Source organism: Globicephala melas, chromosome 9 (genome assembly GCF_963455315.2).
Source record: "Globicephala melas chromosome 9, mGloMel1.2, whole genome shotgun sequence".
Classification (NCBI taxonomy): domain Eukaryota; kingdom Metazoa; phylum Chordata; class Mammalia; order Artiodactyla; family Delphinidae; genus Globicephala; species Globicephala melas.
In genome coordinates, this window is record NC_083322.1 from 58,205,146 (window position 1) to 58,224,484 (window position 19,339).

General features: G+C 36.9%; 1 protein-coding gene across 2 annotated transcripts in view; it reads left to right on the forward strand.

Moving 5' to 3' along the window:
- ASB4 (ankyrin repeat and SOCS box containing 4) overlaps window positions 1-19,339 on the forward strand; it is a 121,796-nt gene that overhangs the window by 21,818 nt on the left and 80,639 nt on the right. For both annotated transcript variants that reach the window (XM_060304619.1, XM_060304620.1), the window contains 2 exons: window positions 15,957-16,000; window positions 17,251-17,393. In XM_060304619.1, coding sequence (XP_060160602.1) covers window positions 15,957-16,000; window positions 17,251-17,393 — 187 coding nt within the window. The remainder of the gene's footprint in view (window positions 1-15,956; window positions 16,001-17,250; window positions 17,394-19,339) is intronic.

Sequence of the window (19,339 nt, forward strand, 5' to 3'; positions counted from 1 at the left end):
ATGCCTAGAAATAGATTTGCTGAGTCTTAGAGTATGCATCTATTCAGTTTTAATCCATTACGACACTGCCTAATTGTCCTCCAGAGTGGCTATACTAAGTTAACACAACAGCAATATGAAAATACCTTTCCCTCTAATCCTTACCAATCAATTGATGTTATTGGACATTTTATTTTTTGCCTGACTGTTGCATAAAAAAAAGTATTTCATTTTCCTTTTTATTTGTGTGCTTCTGAATCTTTGTGAGACCAAGTATCTTTTTGGATATTCATTTATCTTTGTAATTCTTCTGCAATTTGACTTTCTTATGTATTCGTGGGTCTGTTTCTAGAATTTTTATTCTTTAAAAAATTGATCTCTTTTTCTTATTGTGCCAATAATGCTATTTAAATCACTATAGGGGCTTCCCTGGTGGCACAGTGGTTAAGAATCCGCCTGCCAATGCAGGGGACACGGGTTTGAGCCCTGGTCCGGGAAGATCCCACGTGCTGCGGAGCAACTAAGCCCGTGCACCACAACTACTGAGCCTGCGCTCTAGAGCCCACAAGCCACAACTACTGAGCCCGTGTGCCACAACTACTAAAGCCTGCGCGCCTAGAGCCTGTGCTCTGCAACAGGAGAAGCCACCGCAATGAGAAGCCCACACACCGAAACAAAGAGTAGCCCCTGCTTGCCACAACTAGAGAAAGCCTGCGTGCAGCAACAAAGACCCAGTGCAGCCAAAAATAAATTAATTAATTTTTAAAAAATTTAATAAATCACTATATATTTATAATACAATTGCATATTAGATTGAATGAATTCTATTGCCCCAGCCCAGTTACCTTTTTAAAGCAAAAATAAAGATATAAATTTTATAATTAGCATGTAAAAGTTTATGAAAAATCCTGTTGACCTTAGATGTGGGATATACTGAATTTATAGATTCATTTTTGGAGAATTGACATCTTTAAAATGGCAAATCTTACCCTCCGTGAACTTGGTATTTATCCACTAATTTAGGTATACTGAGTAAAAGGAACAGTTGTAAGTAGGCCTTTAGTGATGTGGTGGTGAGGTGTGGGAAGAAAGGAGGTGTTCTATAGTCCTGTGATTAGGTCTCAGTCTTTTGGTGAGCCTCTGCCTCTGCACTGTGAACCTCACCAGTGCTTCTAAGTCCCCCCCCCCCCACTCCCCGCTCTTAGCTGGGAGAGGATGGCTACAGGAGTCTGGAGTTGAGTGTTTCCCTTCCCCAGGTTTCTCTCTGGTAAAATAGTTTATTCCAAGGGCAGCCTTTGTTAAGAAGAATAGAATGCAATGACACATTTCAAAAAGGTTGCTTTTCCCCTCTCGCTGCTAGAAGCACAAAGGGATTTTTCTCTGATATTCACTGTGAGGACCTATTGGAGCTCCTAGTGATAAAATTCACAAGTGTGGGACAGCCCCCCATGACTGGGTCCCCTTGGAGTTTTAACTTTCGTACTTGTCCATACTAATCCTCTAGCAAGTCTTTAATGATTACAGTTCAAATTTTCCTACCATGGCACTGGTTCCCAGAGAGGCTGGAAGGCATACTAAAAGGCAAAAACACAGTTTAAAGAGACTGAACAAGCATCAGAACCAGAGTCAGATATAGCAGGAGTATTGGAATTATCAGACCAGAAATTTAAAACAACTATGACTAATATATTAAAGAATCTAATGGAACAACTAGACAACAGATAATGTAAGCAGAAGGATGGCAATCCTAAGAAAGAATCAAAAAGAGTTGCTAGTGATCAAAATCACCATAACAGAAATGAAGAATGGCTTTGATGGGCTCATTAGTAGACTAGACACAGCTGAGGGAAGAATCTCTGAACTTGATATCTTAATGGAAACTTCTAAAACTGAGAAGCAAAGCAAAAAAAAGGAAAAAAAAGACTGAAGAAAACAGAACAGAATAACCAGAAACTGTGAGACATCTACAAGAGATCTAACATGCATAATGGGAATACCAGAAGGAGAAGAAAGAGAGAAAGGAACAAAAGCAATATTTGAAGTAATAATGACTGAAGATTTACCACAAATTAATGTCAGACACCAAACCGCAGTTGCAGGAAGTGCAGAGAATACCAAGCCCTCTTCCCCTGCTTCAAGGAAGGACATGGTCTAAGGAGTAATTTATGCTCCAGAGTTCCCCTTGGAATCAGGCTGGGACTTCACATGAAATCACATCCTTTTTTGGCTTCTTCCCTTTCCCTGTCCTTCTCCCATTCGCTTAATGTCTCTAGGAAGCCTTTCTTTAATAAATTTCTTGTAGCTGAAAAAATAAAAATTAAAGTTTAAATGAATGTTGAAATCTACCTAAAGTTTTACTTATGTCATTTGACATAATCATATTGCTTTAACTTTTAATGTGTTAACATAATAAATTACATATAGAGTTTTTTAAAAAACAGTGAACTCTACTTCATCATTTTTTAAAAATACACTGCCAGATTTGATTTGCTAATATTTATTTAGGACTCTACCTCTATGTTCTTAAGTGAAATTGACCTTTAATTTTATTCTTGGGCAGGATTTGCCTTGTTTACATTTAGAGATTGTAATAGTCTTATAAAATAACTGTCTTCTTCTTTTGTTGTGTAGTATATGGTCGTATTTTGTAATGATCCATGGATTTTTGATAAATATTTATGTCTTTATTAGGTGCAGAATTTGCTCTGTTTCATATAAATTGAAACTTCTTAATGGTATTATTTAAGCATATAATTTATATTTGTATTGCTCTGAACATTGTCTCTTCTCCATTTTTCCTAAAAGGACTTTTCTAATAGTATCTTCCAAAACTTCTATTAGATAAAATTTGGATCTTCTGGATGGATTGTTTGAGATTCTGTCTTCCTCTTCTTACTTTACATCTTTTTATTGTGTGTGTGTCCTGTATTCTGGAAAAAAAAATATTTGGGTTTTTCCTCCAGCTCACTAATTTGCTCTTTTTGTGTGTCCCATCTGCTATTCTACTCATCTATTGAATGATTCATTTCAAAGATGAAGCCTTTAATTTACACGATTGCTGGCTGATTCTTTTTAAAGAATTGCTGGTTAAAATACTCTTGGAATATACTGTATCAATTAAGCTTAGAATAAAATTACAAGTCCTTAAAATGGCCTAGATTGTTCTAGATGATCAGACTCCTGTGGATTCTCTGAACTCTCCCCCCCTTGCCCATTCTGCTCCAAACACTTTGGTTTCCCTGCTATTGTCAAAATTTCAAACCCTCCACACACACATACCTGTTCCCCTCCCCTGCTTGCCCTATTTCCACCCCGCCGGGCGTTATAAGACTTGCTCCCACCACTATTCAGATCTCCACTCAAAGGTTACCTCCCCATCAGAGAGATAATCCCTGACTACCTTATCCAAAGCAGCACCTAATACCTTCAAAGACATATTCTCTCTCCCCCCTACTCCTTTCTTACTCTGCTTTATTTTTTTAAATTAATTTATTAATTTATTTATTTTTGGCTGCGTTGGGTCTTCGTTGATGTGTGCAGCCTTTCTGTATTTGCAGTGAGTGGGGCTACTCTTCGTGCAGTGCACACAGGCTTCTCATTGCGGTGGCTTCTCTTGTTGCAGAGCACGGGCTCTAGGCGCACGGGCTTCAGTAGTTGTGGCACGCGGGCTCAGTAGTTGTGGTACGCAGGCTCTAGAGCACAGGCTCAGTAGTTGTGGTGCACAGGCTTAGTTGCTCTGTGGCATGCGGGATCTTCCCGGACCAGGGCTTGAACCCGTGTCCCCTGCATGGGCAGTCAGATTCTTAACAACTGCACCACCAGGGAAGGTCCACCCTGCTTTATTTTTGTCCAAAACACGTTTTGTGCTCTGATATTTTCTTTTGTTTATATTTTTTTTGTCTGTCTCGACCAGTAAAAATTGAAATGTCCATGATGGTAGCAACCTTGCCTGTTGTGTTTACTGTGGTATCTCCAGAAGTTAAAGTACCTGATACATAACAGGGAAGCTGAGGAAATACGTGTTAAATAAAGTAGTGATGGTGTCTAAAGTCCAGTGCTGCCAGCTCTAGTAACTATTTCTTCACGTGTGCATTCTTTCATGCATGGTACCTCTTTCTCATGATGCTGGCTAATCTCAACTGTTAAGTGGTCATGTGTGTATCTTTGTATTTGTGTTGCCCTGTTTGGCCATCCTGGGAAAGCTCCATCAATTTACTCCAGCCAACATATGGGGGAGGTTCATGAAATGATGCTGGGAGTGGACTGGCAGACTGCTTGCGGTCACTTGCGGGAGAGGCAGAATATTGATTGGGGTGTACCTATAGCTACAGGAGAGATGGACACTCTTCATTCCTCTTGTTTGTGACCATTATTCCAAGATCCTAGTCCTTCCTTTCCAATGGAGGCCTCTACATGTGTTGTTGCTGCCTGAAGGTGGGCACCACTCTTGCTTGTTTCTTTACACAGGGAGAACCATGGAGTGGTTGACATACTTGACTTCTCCCGCTGTAGTAACCCTGTCATCTTTCTGTCCATTGTCCCAGGGCTCCCTCCTACTTCAAAGGTCTTTCAACCAAGTGCACGAAGCAGCACACTTTCCTTAAAAATAATTTTTTAATTTTGAAATAATTTATGACTCACAAGAAGTTGCCAAATAGTACGGAGGATTCCCATGTACCCTTCACTCAGTACAATGTATGTTATACGTTGTCAAAGCCAAGAAACTCATTCTGGCACAATACCATTAGCTCAAGTGCAGGCCTCATTCAGATTTCATCAGTTTTGACATGCACTCCTTTTTTTTAAAAAACAGCTTTACTGAAATTATGATTCATATACCATATGCCATACAATTCATATCCCACAAATTCACCCATTTAAAGTGTACAATTCACTGATTTGTCGTAAATTCAGAGTTGTAAAACCATCAACATAATCTAATTTTAGACCATTTTCATTACATCCAAAAGGAAAACCCATACCCATTAGCAGTCACTCTTGATTCTCTATCCTCCAGTCCTAGGCAATCACTAATTTACCTTCTGTCTCTGTGTATTTGCCTAATGTTTTCATCCATTTTGTAGCATGTATCAGTACTTTATTCTTTTTTATTGCCAAAAACCATTTCATTATATTGCTGTACCACATTTTGTGTATCCATTCATCAGTTGTTGGAAATTTGGGTTGTTTCCACTTTTTGGCTTTTATGAATGATGCTGTTGTATACTGTGTTTATTTTTTGGGGGGGGGGTAGTTCTATAAAATTTTATGACATAGATTCAGATAACTATCTTCACAACCAGGATACAGCAATGTTCCATCATTGCAGATAAAGTCCTTCATTTTATCTCTTAATAGTCACACACTTTCCCCAACCCTAACCCCTGGCTACCACTGACCTGTTCTCCATCACTGTAGTTTGTCACTTTGAGAATGTTATGCAGATGGAATCATACAGTATTCAACTCCTTGAGACTGACTTTTTTTTTTCACTCAGATAATGCTCTTGAGATCCATCCAAGTTGTTGCATGTGTCTGTAGTTTGTTTCTATTTATCGCTGAGAATTATTTCATAGTATGGGTATATCACTGTTTGTTTATTGATTCATCCATTGCAGGACGTTTGGATTGTTTCCTGTTTGGGGCTATTACAAATAAAGCTTCTATGAACATTACTTTATAGGTTTTTGTGTAAACATTAGTTTTCATTTATCTAAGATAATGTCCAGAAGTACAATTTCTGGCTCATGTGATAGTTGCATGTTTAGGTTTTAAGGAAAATTCCAAACTGCTTCCCAGAGTAGCTGTATCATTTTACATTCCCACTAGCAATTTATGAGGATTCAGTTTCTCCACATCCTCTCCAGTGTTTGCTACTGTCAGTAATTTTTATTTTAGCTGTTTTAATGGGCATGTATTGGTATCTCATCATGGTTTTAATTTGCGTTTCTGTAATGACTGATTGTATTAGTTTTCTATTGCTGCCCTAACAACTTACCACCACTTTAGCAGTTTAAAACAGCACAAGTTTATTGTTTTATAGTTCTGTAGTTCAGAAGCCTGACACAGGTCCCATGAGGCTAAAATTGTGGTGTAGGCAGGGCTTCATTCCTTTTTGGAAGATTTATTTCCTTGACTTTTCTAGCTTCTAGAGGCTCCTGGCCCTCCTTGCATCTTCAAAGCCAGCAATATCACATATCTTTGACCCTTCTGTTGTTGTGTATCTCTGACCATAGCCAGAAAAGATTTTTACCTTTTAAGGACTCATATGATAAAACTGGGCCTACCTGGATAACCCAGGATAATCTCCCTATCTCAAGGTCCTTAACTTTTTTTTTTTTTTAGATTATTTTTTTTGACATGGACCATTTTTAAAGTCTTTATTGAGTTTGTTACAATGTTGTTTCTGTTTTATGCTTTAGTTTTTTTGGCCCCGAGGCATGTGGGATCTTACCTCCCCGACCAGGGATTGCACCTGAACCCCGTTCACTGGAAGGCAAAGTCTTAACCACTGGACTGCCAGGGCAGTCCCAAGGCCCTTAACTTTAATCACATCTGCAAAGTCCCTTCCACCAAGTAAGATCATATATTCACAGGTTCCAGAAATTAGAAGGTGGACACCATTTGGAGGCCATTATTCTGCCTACCACATTAATGGTATTGAAAATTTTTGAGTGTACATATTTTCTATTCCCTTTGGTAAAGTGTATGTTCAAATCTTTTACCCATTTCTAATTGGATTGTTTGCTTTACTGTTGAGGTAAAATACTCTTTACATGTTCTGGATATGAATGTTTCATTGAATACATGATTTGCAAATATTTTCTCCCAGTTTTTGTTTTGTGTTTTTATATTCTTAATAGGGTATTTTGCAGAGCAAGCATTTCAAATTTTGATGAGCTCCAATTCAGTGATTATTTCTTTTATGAATCATGCCTTTGGAGTCATATCTAAGAACTCTTTACCCAACTCTAGGTCACAAAGATTTTCTTCATGTTTTCTTCTAAAAGTTTTATAGTATTACATTTTACATTTAAATCTGTGATATATTTGTCCAGAAGCAACTAATATTTTCATCTTTCTGCATAATCAGGACTTTCTGAGCAAAAATTACTAGCAACATAGGCTAAAGTTTAAGCATTTTATTCCCATAAATTTCCCTGTATCACTGCTTGAGCTACATACCACAGATTTTTTAATTGAAATTTTTATTGAGATAATTATAGACTCACATGCAGTGGTAAGAGATAATACAGAGAGATCCCTCATACACCTTGCCCAGTTTCCCTCAATGGTAATATTTTGAAAAATTATAGTATAATATCACAACTAGGTTATTGACATTGATGAAACCCATTGATTTTATTCAGGTTTCCCCAGTTTTACTTGTACTCATTTGTATGTTTGTGTGTATTAAGTACTATACAATTTTATCACCTTTGTAGGTTCATGTATCCTCCACCACTGAGCAGTTCCATTACCACCACCACAAGGGTCCCTTATGTTGCCCTTTTACAGCCATACCTCTCTCCTTTTCATCCTTCCTTTCCCCACCTCCTCACAACCACTATTCTGTCTTCATTTTCTAAAATTTTGCAATTTCAAAAATGTCACATAAGTGGAATCATACAGTATGCCTTTTTGGGGGATTGGCTTTTTAGCATAATTCCCTGGAGATTCATCCAAATTGTTGTATATATCAATAGTTCATTTTAAATTAATTGCTGAGTAGTTTTCCATGGTCAGTGTAACTGTAACAGTGTAAAAGTTTGTTAAACCATTCACCTGTTGAAGAACATCTGGACTGATTACAGTTTCTGATTATAACAAAAAAGCTTCCATGAACATTCATCTATAGGTCTTTGTGTGAGCATAAGTTTTCATTTCTCTAAGATAAATGCCCAGGAATGCAATTGCTGGGTCACGTGACAGTTGCATGTTTAGTTTTTTGAGAAACTGCCAAACTGCTTCTTGAAGTAGCTGTACAATTTTACATCCCTACCCGAAATGTATGAAAAAATCCAGTTTCTTCACATCCTCTCCAGGATATGGTGTTGTCATTATTATTATTTTTTTTATTTTAGCCATTCTGGTAAATATGTAGTGATAGATATCTCATTGTGGTTTTCTACAGTTCTGATGTGCTGTATTTTCATTTTAATTCAGTTGATATAAAAAGTTTTTCCCTGGGACTACTTATTTGACACATGGATTATTTAGAAGTAGATTGTTTGATTTCTAAGTGTTTAGTGATTTTTTTCCTTTCTTTCTGTTATTGAATTCTAGTTTGACTCCATTATGATCAGAGAACATACTTTATGTGATCTTAATTCTTTTAATTTCTTAAGGTTCATTTTATGATCTAAGAAATAGTCTTTTGTGGATGTCCCAAGCACACTTAAAAAGAATGTGTGTTCTGCTGCTGTTGAGTAGAATGTTCTTATAAATATCAATTAGATTTCTTTGGCTGGGTATTGTTTAATTCTCTTAAATCCTTCCTAACATTTTTTTCTACTGTTTCTACTAACTTTTAACAAAGGGATATTGAAGTCCCCAACTGTGATTATGGATTTCTCTATTTCTTCTTTCATTTCTGTAAGTTTTTGCTTCATGTATTTTGCAGCTCCCTTTTTCATGTGTTTTAGGCTATTTATACTTAAGGTAATTATTGATATTTTAGAATTCATGTCTGCCATTTATTATGTGCTTTGTTTATTCTCTTTATTTTTCATTCTTCTGATTTTTCCTTTCTTGTCTTTCTCGGTGTTGCTTGAGCTTTTTCTTTTTTTTTTTGTATTCCATTTTGATTTATCTACAGTATTATCTCGAGTCTGTCTCTTCATTCAGTTTTTTTAAGTGGTTGTTCTAGGTGTTGCAATAAGTATATGCAGCTTATTGTAGTCTATTATCATCAGCATTTTACCACTTCAAGTGTAATGTGGATGCATCACCATTATTTAGGTCACTTTATTCTCCCTCTTTATAATATAGTTGCCTTAAAATATTACTTCTACATACACTGAGAACCATATCAGACACTGTTATAACTGTTAAACATGATTTTTTTTAATTGCAAGGAAAAATAAGCTATTGGACTTGCCCATATATTTTATCCTTTAAGTTGTTCTTTCTTCATTTTTGATGTTCTTTGTTTCCTTCTGTTATCATTTTCTTTCAGTATGAAGAATTTGCTTTAGCTATTCTGTCATTCTGCTGGGGATAATTTCTCTTAATTTTTTCTTTATCCTCTAATTCTTCTTATTCCTGAAGCATATTTTTACTGGATATATAATTCTGGGTTGACAGTTCTTTTCTTTCAGCACTTGAAAAATTTTGTATCACTTCTTCTGACCTTCATGATTTTTAATGAGTAACCAGCTGTTATTTGAATCATTGTTCCTCTGTAGGTAATGTGTTGATTTTTACCTAACTGCTTTCAAAAGTTTTTCTCTTGTCTGTGACTGTGATGTATTTAGGTATAGATTTTGGAGAGTTTATTCTGTTTGTGGTTTGCTCAGCTTCCTGAATCTGTAGGTTTATATCTTTCATCAAAGTTGTGAAGTTTTTAGCCATTGTTTCTTTGAATTGTTTTCAATACTGCATTTTTTTTTTCTTTCTTTCTGGGACTTTGATAACATTAATCTAAGATCTCTTGTTATTATCCTATAGGTCCCTAGGGCTCAGTTTATTCAAAAAAAATTTTCCCTATGTATTTTTGATTAAATAATTTCTATTAAACTACCTTAAAGTTCACTGATTCTTACCTTGTATCTCCATTCTGTTATTGAGACTGTCCAGTGAGGTTTTTATTTAGATTATTGTATTTTTCAGTTCTAGAATTTCCATTTAATTTTTCTTTACATCTTCTATTTCTTTGCAATATTTTCTGTTTTTTAAAATTTATTTCAAAATTGTTCACAATTGCTTGTTAAAGCATTTTAGACAGCTTTTTGCAAATCCTGCTCAGACAATTCCAACATCTGTGTTATGTAGATGTTGTCATCTATTGATTGTCTTTTCTCATTTGGTTTAGACTTTCCTGGTTCTTGGTATGACAATTGTGTACTGTACCCTGGACATTTTGAGTATTGTGTTATGAGACTTTGGTTCCTATTAAGTCATCTTCTTTAGCAAACTATTTAGGTTCAGAATGCGTATCCTGTTACTCTTTTGGTGTACTATAGTTCAAATATCAGTTTAGTTTATCAAGACTCTGCCATGCTATTCTGATCTGCTCTGCTTCGGTTACCCAGATGACTGTACTGCATCCCACAATCTCTCAGCACTGTCTGGGTTTATGGAAGGGTACCACCTCTTTGTTTCATGGCAAGTTTGGAAGACAGGGTTTCACCCTCTGACTCATGTGGTGAGGGTCATCTCCTTGTTACTACAGTGGGCAGAGTAGAAAACAGAGCTCTGCCCCCTTGGTCTGCCACTGCAGTGCCCAGTGTGGTAGGGGAGAGGAGTGGTGCTTTTCCTAATGTTCACCCCCACCCAGAACAGGCAGGTATGGTTAAGGAGTTTGTGTCTTGTTGGATCACCTTTTCCTGGTCCTCTGGCTAGAGAAAGCAGACTTTTCTTGGGGCTGTTTTCTGTCTGTGACTGTTGATGTTTCTAGGTTCTCTAGCATTCAGGCTGAGGTATTTATGAGGCAAGAAAAAACTCAGAGAATTTACTGCCAGATTGTTCCTCAAGTTCCAAGGTCCCTATCCACTCCACTTTATTTTCTCCTCCCTTTAGAGTCTTCTATAAGTGTCTTACATTTTTTTCCCAAGATTTTTGTGGTGGTTGTTGCTGTGATTAGTGGGAGAAATAAAATGGAATGTGTTTACACCATTTTGTCTGGAACCAGCAGTCTCCAGAGCAGCACCCTTTGGTTTTTTTCCTCATATTTAATTCCATTTTTAAAATTTTTCTAGGATTCCCCTGAAGTTACCCATTTATGTTTCCCTCTGTGGTAATGGATTTTAAAATCACACATCTTTTCTGTTATTTCTAGTTAATCACTATGGAAGGGAGAGCTTGCACATGGGATCAGGTTGTCCTCTAGAACAAGAGTATAAAGAACATTTGTTTCTGTGAATTTATTTTATGTAAAGGGCTTATAAAATATAAAATTTAAATTATTTAAAACTCTCTTAATAAATCCTGCTTATTGAGACTAACAGAATTACATGCAAAGAAATACTAATTTCAGCAAAAATATATGCATCAATTAATAAAGCATTTAAATGATTAAAACTGGGATTTTTTTTCTAGCTTTATATATATAAAGAAATACCACAGAGACAAAGTGAGCTATTGGATTGAGCTGCTTTTGAGAAATCAGACAGCTATTGATTGGTCAATCGTTGCTATGGTTGACTCCATGGCAACAGTTGAGATGAAAGGTGAATACAAAGAGGGAAGAGAAAGAACTTAGGTGAAAATCCCAAGTAAAACCCAGAGAAAAGAGAAAGAAGAAGGGTCTCAGGGGGACTTCTAAAAAGATTTGTCAGAGGTTTAAGAGGAAGACTGGAGGATCAGGGAGCTCTATATAACTACTGAGATGGAAAAAAAAAATAGTACCATTTTGAAAAGAACCATGGATTGATATTTGTCTTCAACTTAATCATCCATTATAATAATTACTATTACTTACAATTTTACCACAGAAATTAACATGGACTATTTGAGAAACAAAGGTAAACTATGACCGTTGTGGGCATGTAAGGATATTAATTAAAGTGGAAAGATGCCCTATTGCATTAAAGAGTTTATACAAATTATTTTATCTGATTAGTGTGAGTTTAAGACAGATTGATAAAAAGTTTGTAGCTTAGTTTAAAAAAAAAAACATTGACAGGTTTCACCATACTTGTAAGAATGTTTTATTTATTTACTTCTCCATAGCAGTTCAGTCCTTCACTATATAGTTGCAAGTATTAATTTAGAGGTTGTCTATTAAGTCTTTTTTAGTAAATTAAAAGCTAACACGTAACCTATACCAGAAAATGAAGTTTAATTACTTTAAAAATTCTGAATTATATTATTGGAACATAAATGCATTTATATAACTTTTAAGTAATTACAATAATATTAGTAATGAATAGTAAAACATTACCAAAGATTCTGTTGGATCTAAGTTAATAGATGAATTAAAATTATAATTAGTAGCTTGTGAGCAAATGGTGCTTGAAAACAACAAATGCAAATAGTGCTTGAAAACAATGCCTTAAATATCTCCCATATTTTGTAATTATTAATTAGCAAACTACTCTTTTACAGATTGGATCAAGGAAAGCTTCAGTGCAGCTAATGAAATTATCATAAATTTGAAATTAGTCTGGCCTGAATTAATACTCTATTCTAAAGCTAGAAACTTGATTTACATTTTAAATTTTAAATGCTTTTCATTTTCTTTCTTCAAAACCTTTCCTCAAGTCTAACTGTTTTGTTAATAGTCAACCTTTCCCTCCATGAGACACATCAGTAGTAAATCGAATGAAATCAGGATTCTTTTCAACTCTTTGAGAACTCATTTAAATGACTGGTACAGGAGTTCTGTGCACCAGCTTTAAAGATATTTTATGCTACCAATCTTGACTTAAAATGATCTCAATTTACACAAACTAGGGAAAGGTAAGAAGTCGTATATTTATTGTCAATGATAAGTTATTTTTTCCAGTATTAAATTCTAACTTAAATTCTATAAAGAACATCTAACAAAATCTTTAGTTCACTTGAAGGCTGGATGTGTGTTACCTTTAAAATATTGCTATATTCTATGTTTTCTGTTACAGTAAAAAAATTAAACAGTCCCTGAGAAGAATAAGAAAAATAGTAATATGTATGTGTCAATTATATATCTAATAAAGCTGGGGGAAAATGCTAATGGTAAAATATGTGAAACTATAGTACTTCATTCTTTTCTGTTCCATTTCAAATATTATTTCATACCTAGTATTCCTACATACAAAATCATTATTATTATAGATATATTTTATTCTGGCCATACCCAGGTCACAGCCAGGCACAACTGGGGTGGACTCCTGGAGTTCCTAGCCTAAGTGCTTGATCCTGTGCTAGATACTGAGATGTCAACAATCAATATGATGCTATCAGTCCAGTGATGGAAAACAGATATGTGAAAACATAATTTTTATGGAATCCAAAAAGCAACAATGAAGTATGTTCAAAATACTATGGTAGGGCTTCCCTGGTGGCACAGTGGTTGAGAGTCCGCCTGCCGATGCAGGGGACGCGGGTTCGTGCCCCGGTCCGGGAAGATCCCACATGCCGCGGAGCGGCTGGGCCCATGAGCCATGGCCGCTGAGCCTGCGCGTCCGGAGCCTGTGCTCTGCAATGGGAGAGGCCACAATGGTGAGAGGCCCGCGTACTGCAAAAAAAAAAAAAAAAAATACTATGATAGTGCAAAGGAAGAATTTATAAGCCTGAAGGAGTCACAGAAGACCTTCCAGATCCAAGGCCTTGTCTGCTTTCAAAGAAGTATCAACTGAGGGCAATTCTAAATGATTAGAATAATGCAGTTTAATTATAACAATGAGCTGCCGTTTATTGAACTCTTATGTACTAGGCCCTATCCTATGCCAAGTAATTAATGTGCCCTGCTTTTGATATAATTCACACAAGAATCTCATGTCATAGGTATTTTTATCATCCCCATTTCGTTGATAAGGAATCTGAAGTTTGGAGAGGTGAAATAGCCAGTCAAAGCCACAGAGTTCTTCTAAGATGTGGGGATGGCATAGTGGGGACCTGGGTCCAACAGGTAATGGCATATAGCAGGGGCCTCATTTAATATGTCAGAGTGTGAATGGTGACTGATCTCTGTATGGGGATTTGTTACATTATGACCAGGTTCAGGGGCGTGGATTACTAAAGGGTGTCTTTAGGAAACTAAGGAAGATAAAAGAAATAAAAGTCAGTCCTGAGGATAGCATCCTAGAGCAATGGCTTTTGTGCAACAGTATAGCTTACTACTACCCCATGTGTGTCTGGATTCAAATCCTGCCTCCATCAATACGGCTTGTGTGACCTTAAGAAAGTTATTTAACCTCTTAACCCTTACTCCTCTTCATTAAAAATACATGAATTATTCTGTGTTAAAGCTCAATAGTAACCGCTTAATAAACGTTAAAATTCTTATTATTGACCTCAGAGAGTGGGGTAGGATGAATTGGGGGATGGAGATCACAAACTCTCAGAAATATTGTGTAAAATTATGTGTGGGTACATAGAATTATAGAGAGGATGGGAACCTATATCTACACACAAGTGTGCAAAAACATCATATTATGCAATAAACTTTAAATCAAGTTAAACTTGACCCCAAGCCCCCATTCTGCCTTGGAGGGCAGGAAATCCGAGCTCAGTCATTACTGATACTCTCCCAGCCCCATCCTTGGACAATACAAAGCTTCCTGAACTTTCCGGGAGGCCTCCCATGAATGGATTGGCAGGTTGTGCTCTGTACAACCTCAGGGGGACAATTCGCATCTCAAGAGGCTTGACCACATTCCTGAAACAGGAGGGAGGAAAAAATAGAGCATGAAACAACCCACCAATTAACATTTCAATAAATTATCCAGCCACATGCATTTTTTTTTTGAGGGAAGAAGAAAGTCCATACCTTTCATTAGATTCTCAAAGCAAAGAGGGAGTCTGATTTGATCCAGTAAAAGAGATGGGTGTCAAACCTCTGTGCTCCACAAAGCAGGAAAACATCACATTTGCATTGATTATAGACCCTTTTCATAGTGCTGACACATCTATGAGCTTTGAGTGGCCTCATTATTTTTTTATTAAATTGGGTCAGGGTGGGGGCCCCCCATTCAACCTAAATGCAGATGGGGTCATTGTGACTGAACCGCAATATACACAATAGGTAATAAATTCTGGGAAATGAAATCTGTCATCAGACCCCTCTTTCACACAACAGAAAACAAGATGGGGTATAACATTGGAACTTGAGGCAAAAAACTCTCCAAGATAAAGAGCCAGAACTGCATTCATTGAGTTATAAAGCATTTGGGCGGGGGTGGGGGGGGCTCTTCTTTGGACAGAACAGGAAAGGGCCAGTATTGATTCAGTAAAAAGTATGTAAAACTACTGAACAGAAGACCATGTACGTAATGGAGGGAGTTTGTGAAATACACGATGATTTTGCAAATAAATGTGGACACCTGAATAGCCACTTCATTATCAGCCTCATCTTCAAATACAGGGGGAGAGAAAGTGCTTTCTGAGGAGTAGTAGAAAAAACACTCAAGTTAATGAAAGTCATATCTGTCATTTTAAGTGCTCATTACAATGGTTATTTTTACCAGCATTTAATTTTTATAAAATTCAATTCATCAGACATAGATCCATGATTAATCACCTAAGTATGACTAGACAAAAAGGGGTACTAATAAACAGTAAGAGAATATCTAAGTCCCATTTTTAGCATTGTTCTTGCACTAAGTAGTTTCCACTTCTTACATCCCATTGCCTTTGGAAGAATCTGCAAGTCCCTATTTCATGATAGTTCAGTTTAGTCTTTTGTCACATTGATTTCAGAGTTCTTTAATAATTAAAAAAAATCAATGCTTTCAGAGTTCTGACATGTTATACAATCGTACTTTACATTTTTTTATCATCACAAAAATATCATCCATCCATAGAGATAGCTGAAGATCCTTCACTAATGTGCATGGTGTAATACAAAGTACATGAAATTTGAGTTAGATTCAAATTATATACCCTGTTTCTTCATTTGTTAAGTGGGATTACAGTACCTACCTTGTAGTACCACAGGTAATATAAGTAAAATGTCAAACACGGTGTCAAGATACGGTCAGTATTGAATAAATAGTAGTTTTCTTCAAAGTAAAAGTACTAGACAACTGATAATGAAGACTATTTTATCTTGTGAGTTCTAGAACTGTGGAATTTTTGATCTGGAAAGGCCCTGAATACGAAATTTTATTTTACAGATGAGGAAACTGAAGACCCGAGGAGGTGAAAAGACTTGTTTAAGGTGAAATATCTAGCTTTCTCATTAAGTAACTGTTTGCTGAATGAAGGAATAACATTACATCATCATCAGAAACCAATTTCCTGTGTGCCAAGTAATGATCTATCTCTTACAATCATGGCCTATGACCACGTGTGACAATGTGGAATATAAAATATGAAAAAGATTGATAAGATTTGTATGTATCTTCTTCTTAAATATATTTTTCATTGAAATTATTGAAATCTATGTATTAATTGCACTTCACACTTAACTAATTTAACTTGTCTATTTAGGTTAAAAATGGCATTGATTTATTGTTCTAATCAATTACCTACTTTTATAATTATTATATATTACATATTTAAAAAAAAACTAAGTCACACGTGACATATTATGACAAACAGTAGGCCATTTAATTGCTGGTTCATTGTCCAGTCACAAAACAATAGAATTGTTGGAAATAAATTCATTAGTATAAAATACAGTTAATTTGGCATATTTCTGATGTTCAGAAGTTAGTAAATTTTATTTTCTACTCTATCAGTCTTATCAGATTTATATACAAAAAATACAAAATGGTAGATTTCCATATAAAAGAAGAAGGCATTATGATGTATGAATTTTAAAATAGTGGTTTCCTAGAAATTGCACTGAGGCAGTCCTGCCTTCCTGGGGTTATTCAGCAGCACTTCAGCTTATATAATTACCACACTAGCCTGTCTTACAGAGCCCACAAGGCACCCAGATTGGTCACCATGGCAACAGATTCTGAATCAGAGTAGCCCATCCTAATACAGCGCACAGAGCTTCTTCTCGGAAAAAGTTTTTGGTTTTTGTTTTTAATTTTAAACACATTCCCCCAAATTACAGGTATACAGTTTCTGAATTTTTGTTCTAGTTTCGTTATAAGTGTAATCTGACCATTAAATGTCTGGGCACACAGTTTCTTGAAAAGCGAAGAAAATATGATGCAGATATTTAAATACAGATCGCTTTTTCATTCTGGGCACCATTTTGAAAAGAAGAAGATAACATTTCAGAATAAAAAAAGCACCTGAAGAAATAGTTGTGGGAGGAAATTGACTCTCTTTGATCTTTATGTTGCAGTAAAAGCTCTTTTACGCTTATTTTTAAGACTCTTAAAATGCATAGATCTAAGCAAATAAAATACTGTTTTTCCATTAAAATTAAAAAAAATGAACAAACACATGTAGCAAGGGCCACATTTATAAACCTTGTGCAATAAAATTCTCTTTTTATCTATCAAGCAGAGAGTACACAGATTTGCTCAAGATTCCCTGTCTACCCCTGCACCGCCAGGAGGACAGTAAAGCCTTGCAGAGGCTGCATCAGCTGCTACTTTCTCATTTCTTGTTTGCTGTGTGGACAGGCATTGCAGCTGTGGTGACTGACGGTAAGAAGAAAGGCTGATGATAATTTTCGCACTTCCCCATCCATTAATTCATTTGAAACTAAAGGTAGGGTTTTCTTCCCTCTCCACCGCCCCCCCCCACCAATTAGGAAAGATATTTATGTTTTATTTAAAATTCCTTTCTAATCTATCACCAAACAAGAGAAAGAAATTCACACATAACTCATAGTATATGACCCTGTTTACAAAGTAAGCTCAACCTTTTGTTTGTTTTCTTCTAGAGCTTTAAATTCAACTCCTATTTTATGCCATATTTCCATTTTCAGCCATCATTGATACCAGAGTGACTTGGTTCTTGATGGCCTCTTTGAAATGTCTCCTTTTTTCCTTTCCCCTTTGGCTCCATTCTTACTGTGTTTTCTGAAGTATCTATCCTGCCCGAATGCCAGCAGCCCTGTGACTTAGGGAAGAAGGTACATTTAATCCATTCTACAGAGGAACAGATGCTCCCTTCAATGAACGTGGCTGGCCTCACAGAAAACGGGGCTGGAGTCTGAGTCAGTTTTGATCCCCAGAGCTCCTGCTTCAGGGCCCATGTTATTTTCCCTTCTCTTTCCTGTGGGCTTCCTCCTTTGCAGAACAATGTGGATTCCAGTTCCTGCTTTTCTAACTACTGGAAAGAGGAGGAAGGTCAGGAGTGGCCGTGTCAAGGACCCTTGACACGCTGAGGAGGCCCCCCCTATTTCCACAGCCTCCGGTATACTTAAAAATGAAGACATGCCAAAGTAGGGTTGTACTGAACTTAAAATATTTACACTTAGCAATTACTTTTGTAGGAGGAACAGAGGCCCTCCAATGCTGTTAGTGTATCTCTGTAAACATATGTATCTAACCTCATTTGGAAATATAAACAAATGTCTGAATTTTTGGCCTGTAATGAATTTGAAGTCCTGGCCCAGTACCCTCTTATCTCAGTGGAGGAATGCCCCAACCCCCAACATGAACTTCAGGGGTCCAGAGGACAGTGATGGTAGCAACAGAAGATTTCAATTGGGACAAAGGTGGCAGGTTAATAACAGCTAATACCGTAGAGCATTTACTGTGTACCCAGGACAATTCTAAGTATTTTATGTGTGCTAACATAGTTTGCTTTCTTAGACAGCTACTACTGTTATCCACATTTTTATACATGAAGAAACTGAGGCACAGAAAGATTAAATAACTTGCCCAAGGTTGCACAACTAGTCATGGTACAGAGTCTGTACTTTCAAGCACTGTGCTACTCGATCTCTTACTGAATGCAAAGCAGAAACCACAAGGACCAGAGGGGGAGTGTGAGTGTCCTCAGACTCACAGCAAAGGGTGGTGTGTGGTGTGTGGTGGTAGGAGCATGACACAATATCACTAGTAAAACTAGGCGGGGCTCAGCAATGCGGTCCGTTTTGATTCTACCCCCGTCAATCAAATGATGGGGTGGTTGTCCCCAGGGCTGCAGGAGGTGGGGAAACAAGGTTGACCCCTGCACTCATATTCTCTCCCCATAGGCCATATGATGTGTTTAAACCGTAAGTGCCACTTTTCAGTGACACCTGGAATCAGATCTAGCTTCATAGGCGTGTGACTTGGGCAGTTGCCCAGAGCCCTGTGCTCTGAAAGATCCAGCACTTGTGTTAATCCTCTGTTGTCACCATCTTGAAAGTCGTAGTAATTTCTAAACAGGAGATCCCATATTTTCACTTTGCACTGGGCCTTGCAAATTATGTAGCCATTCCTGCGTGGAGTCCTGAGCAATCTGGAGAAGTCTGTACCTCCGATTTACCAGGAGAGACAAGGTTCTATTTCCTGTGATTCCTCTGGAACTGCAGTGCTGTAAATCTGCAGTTGCCTGTTAGTGGATTTGCATTTTACTGCAATGTAATGCTTGTCTTCACAGGGGAAAGCAGTCAGCTCTCACTAATAGGGGCTTTAAGGATGTTCTGCCTAGGTCC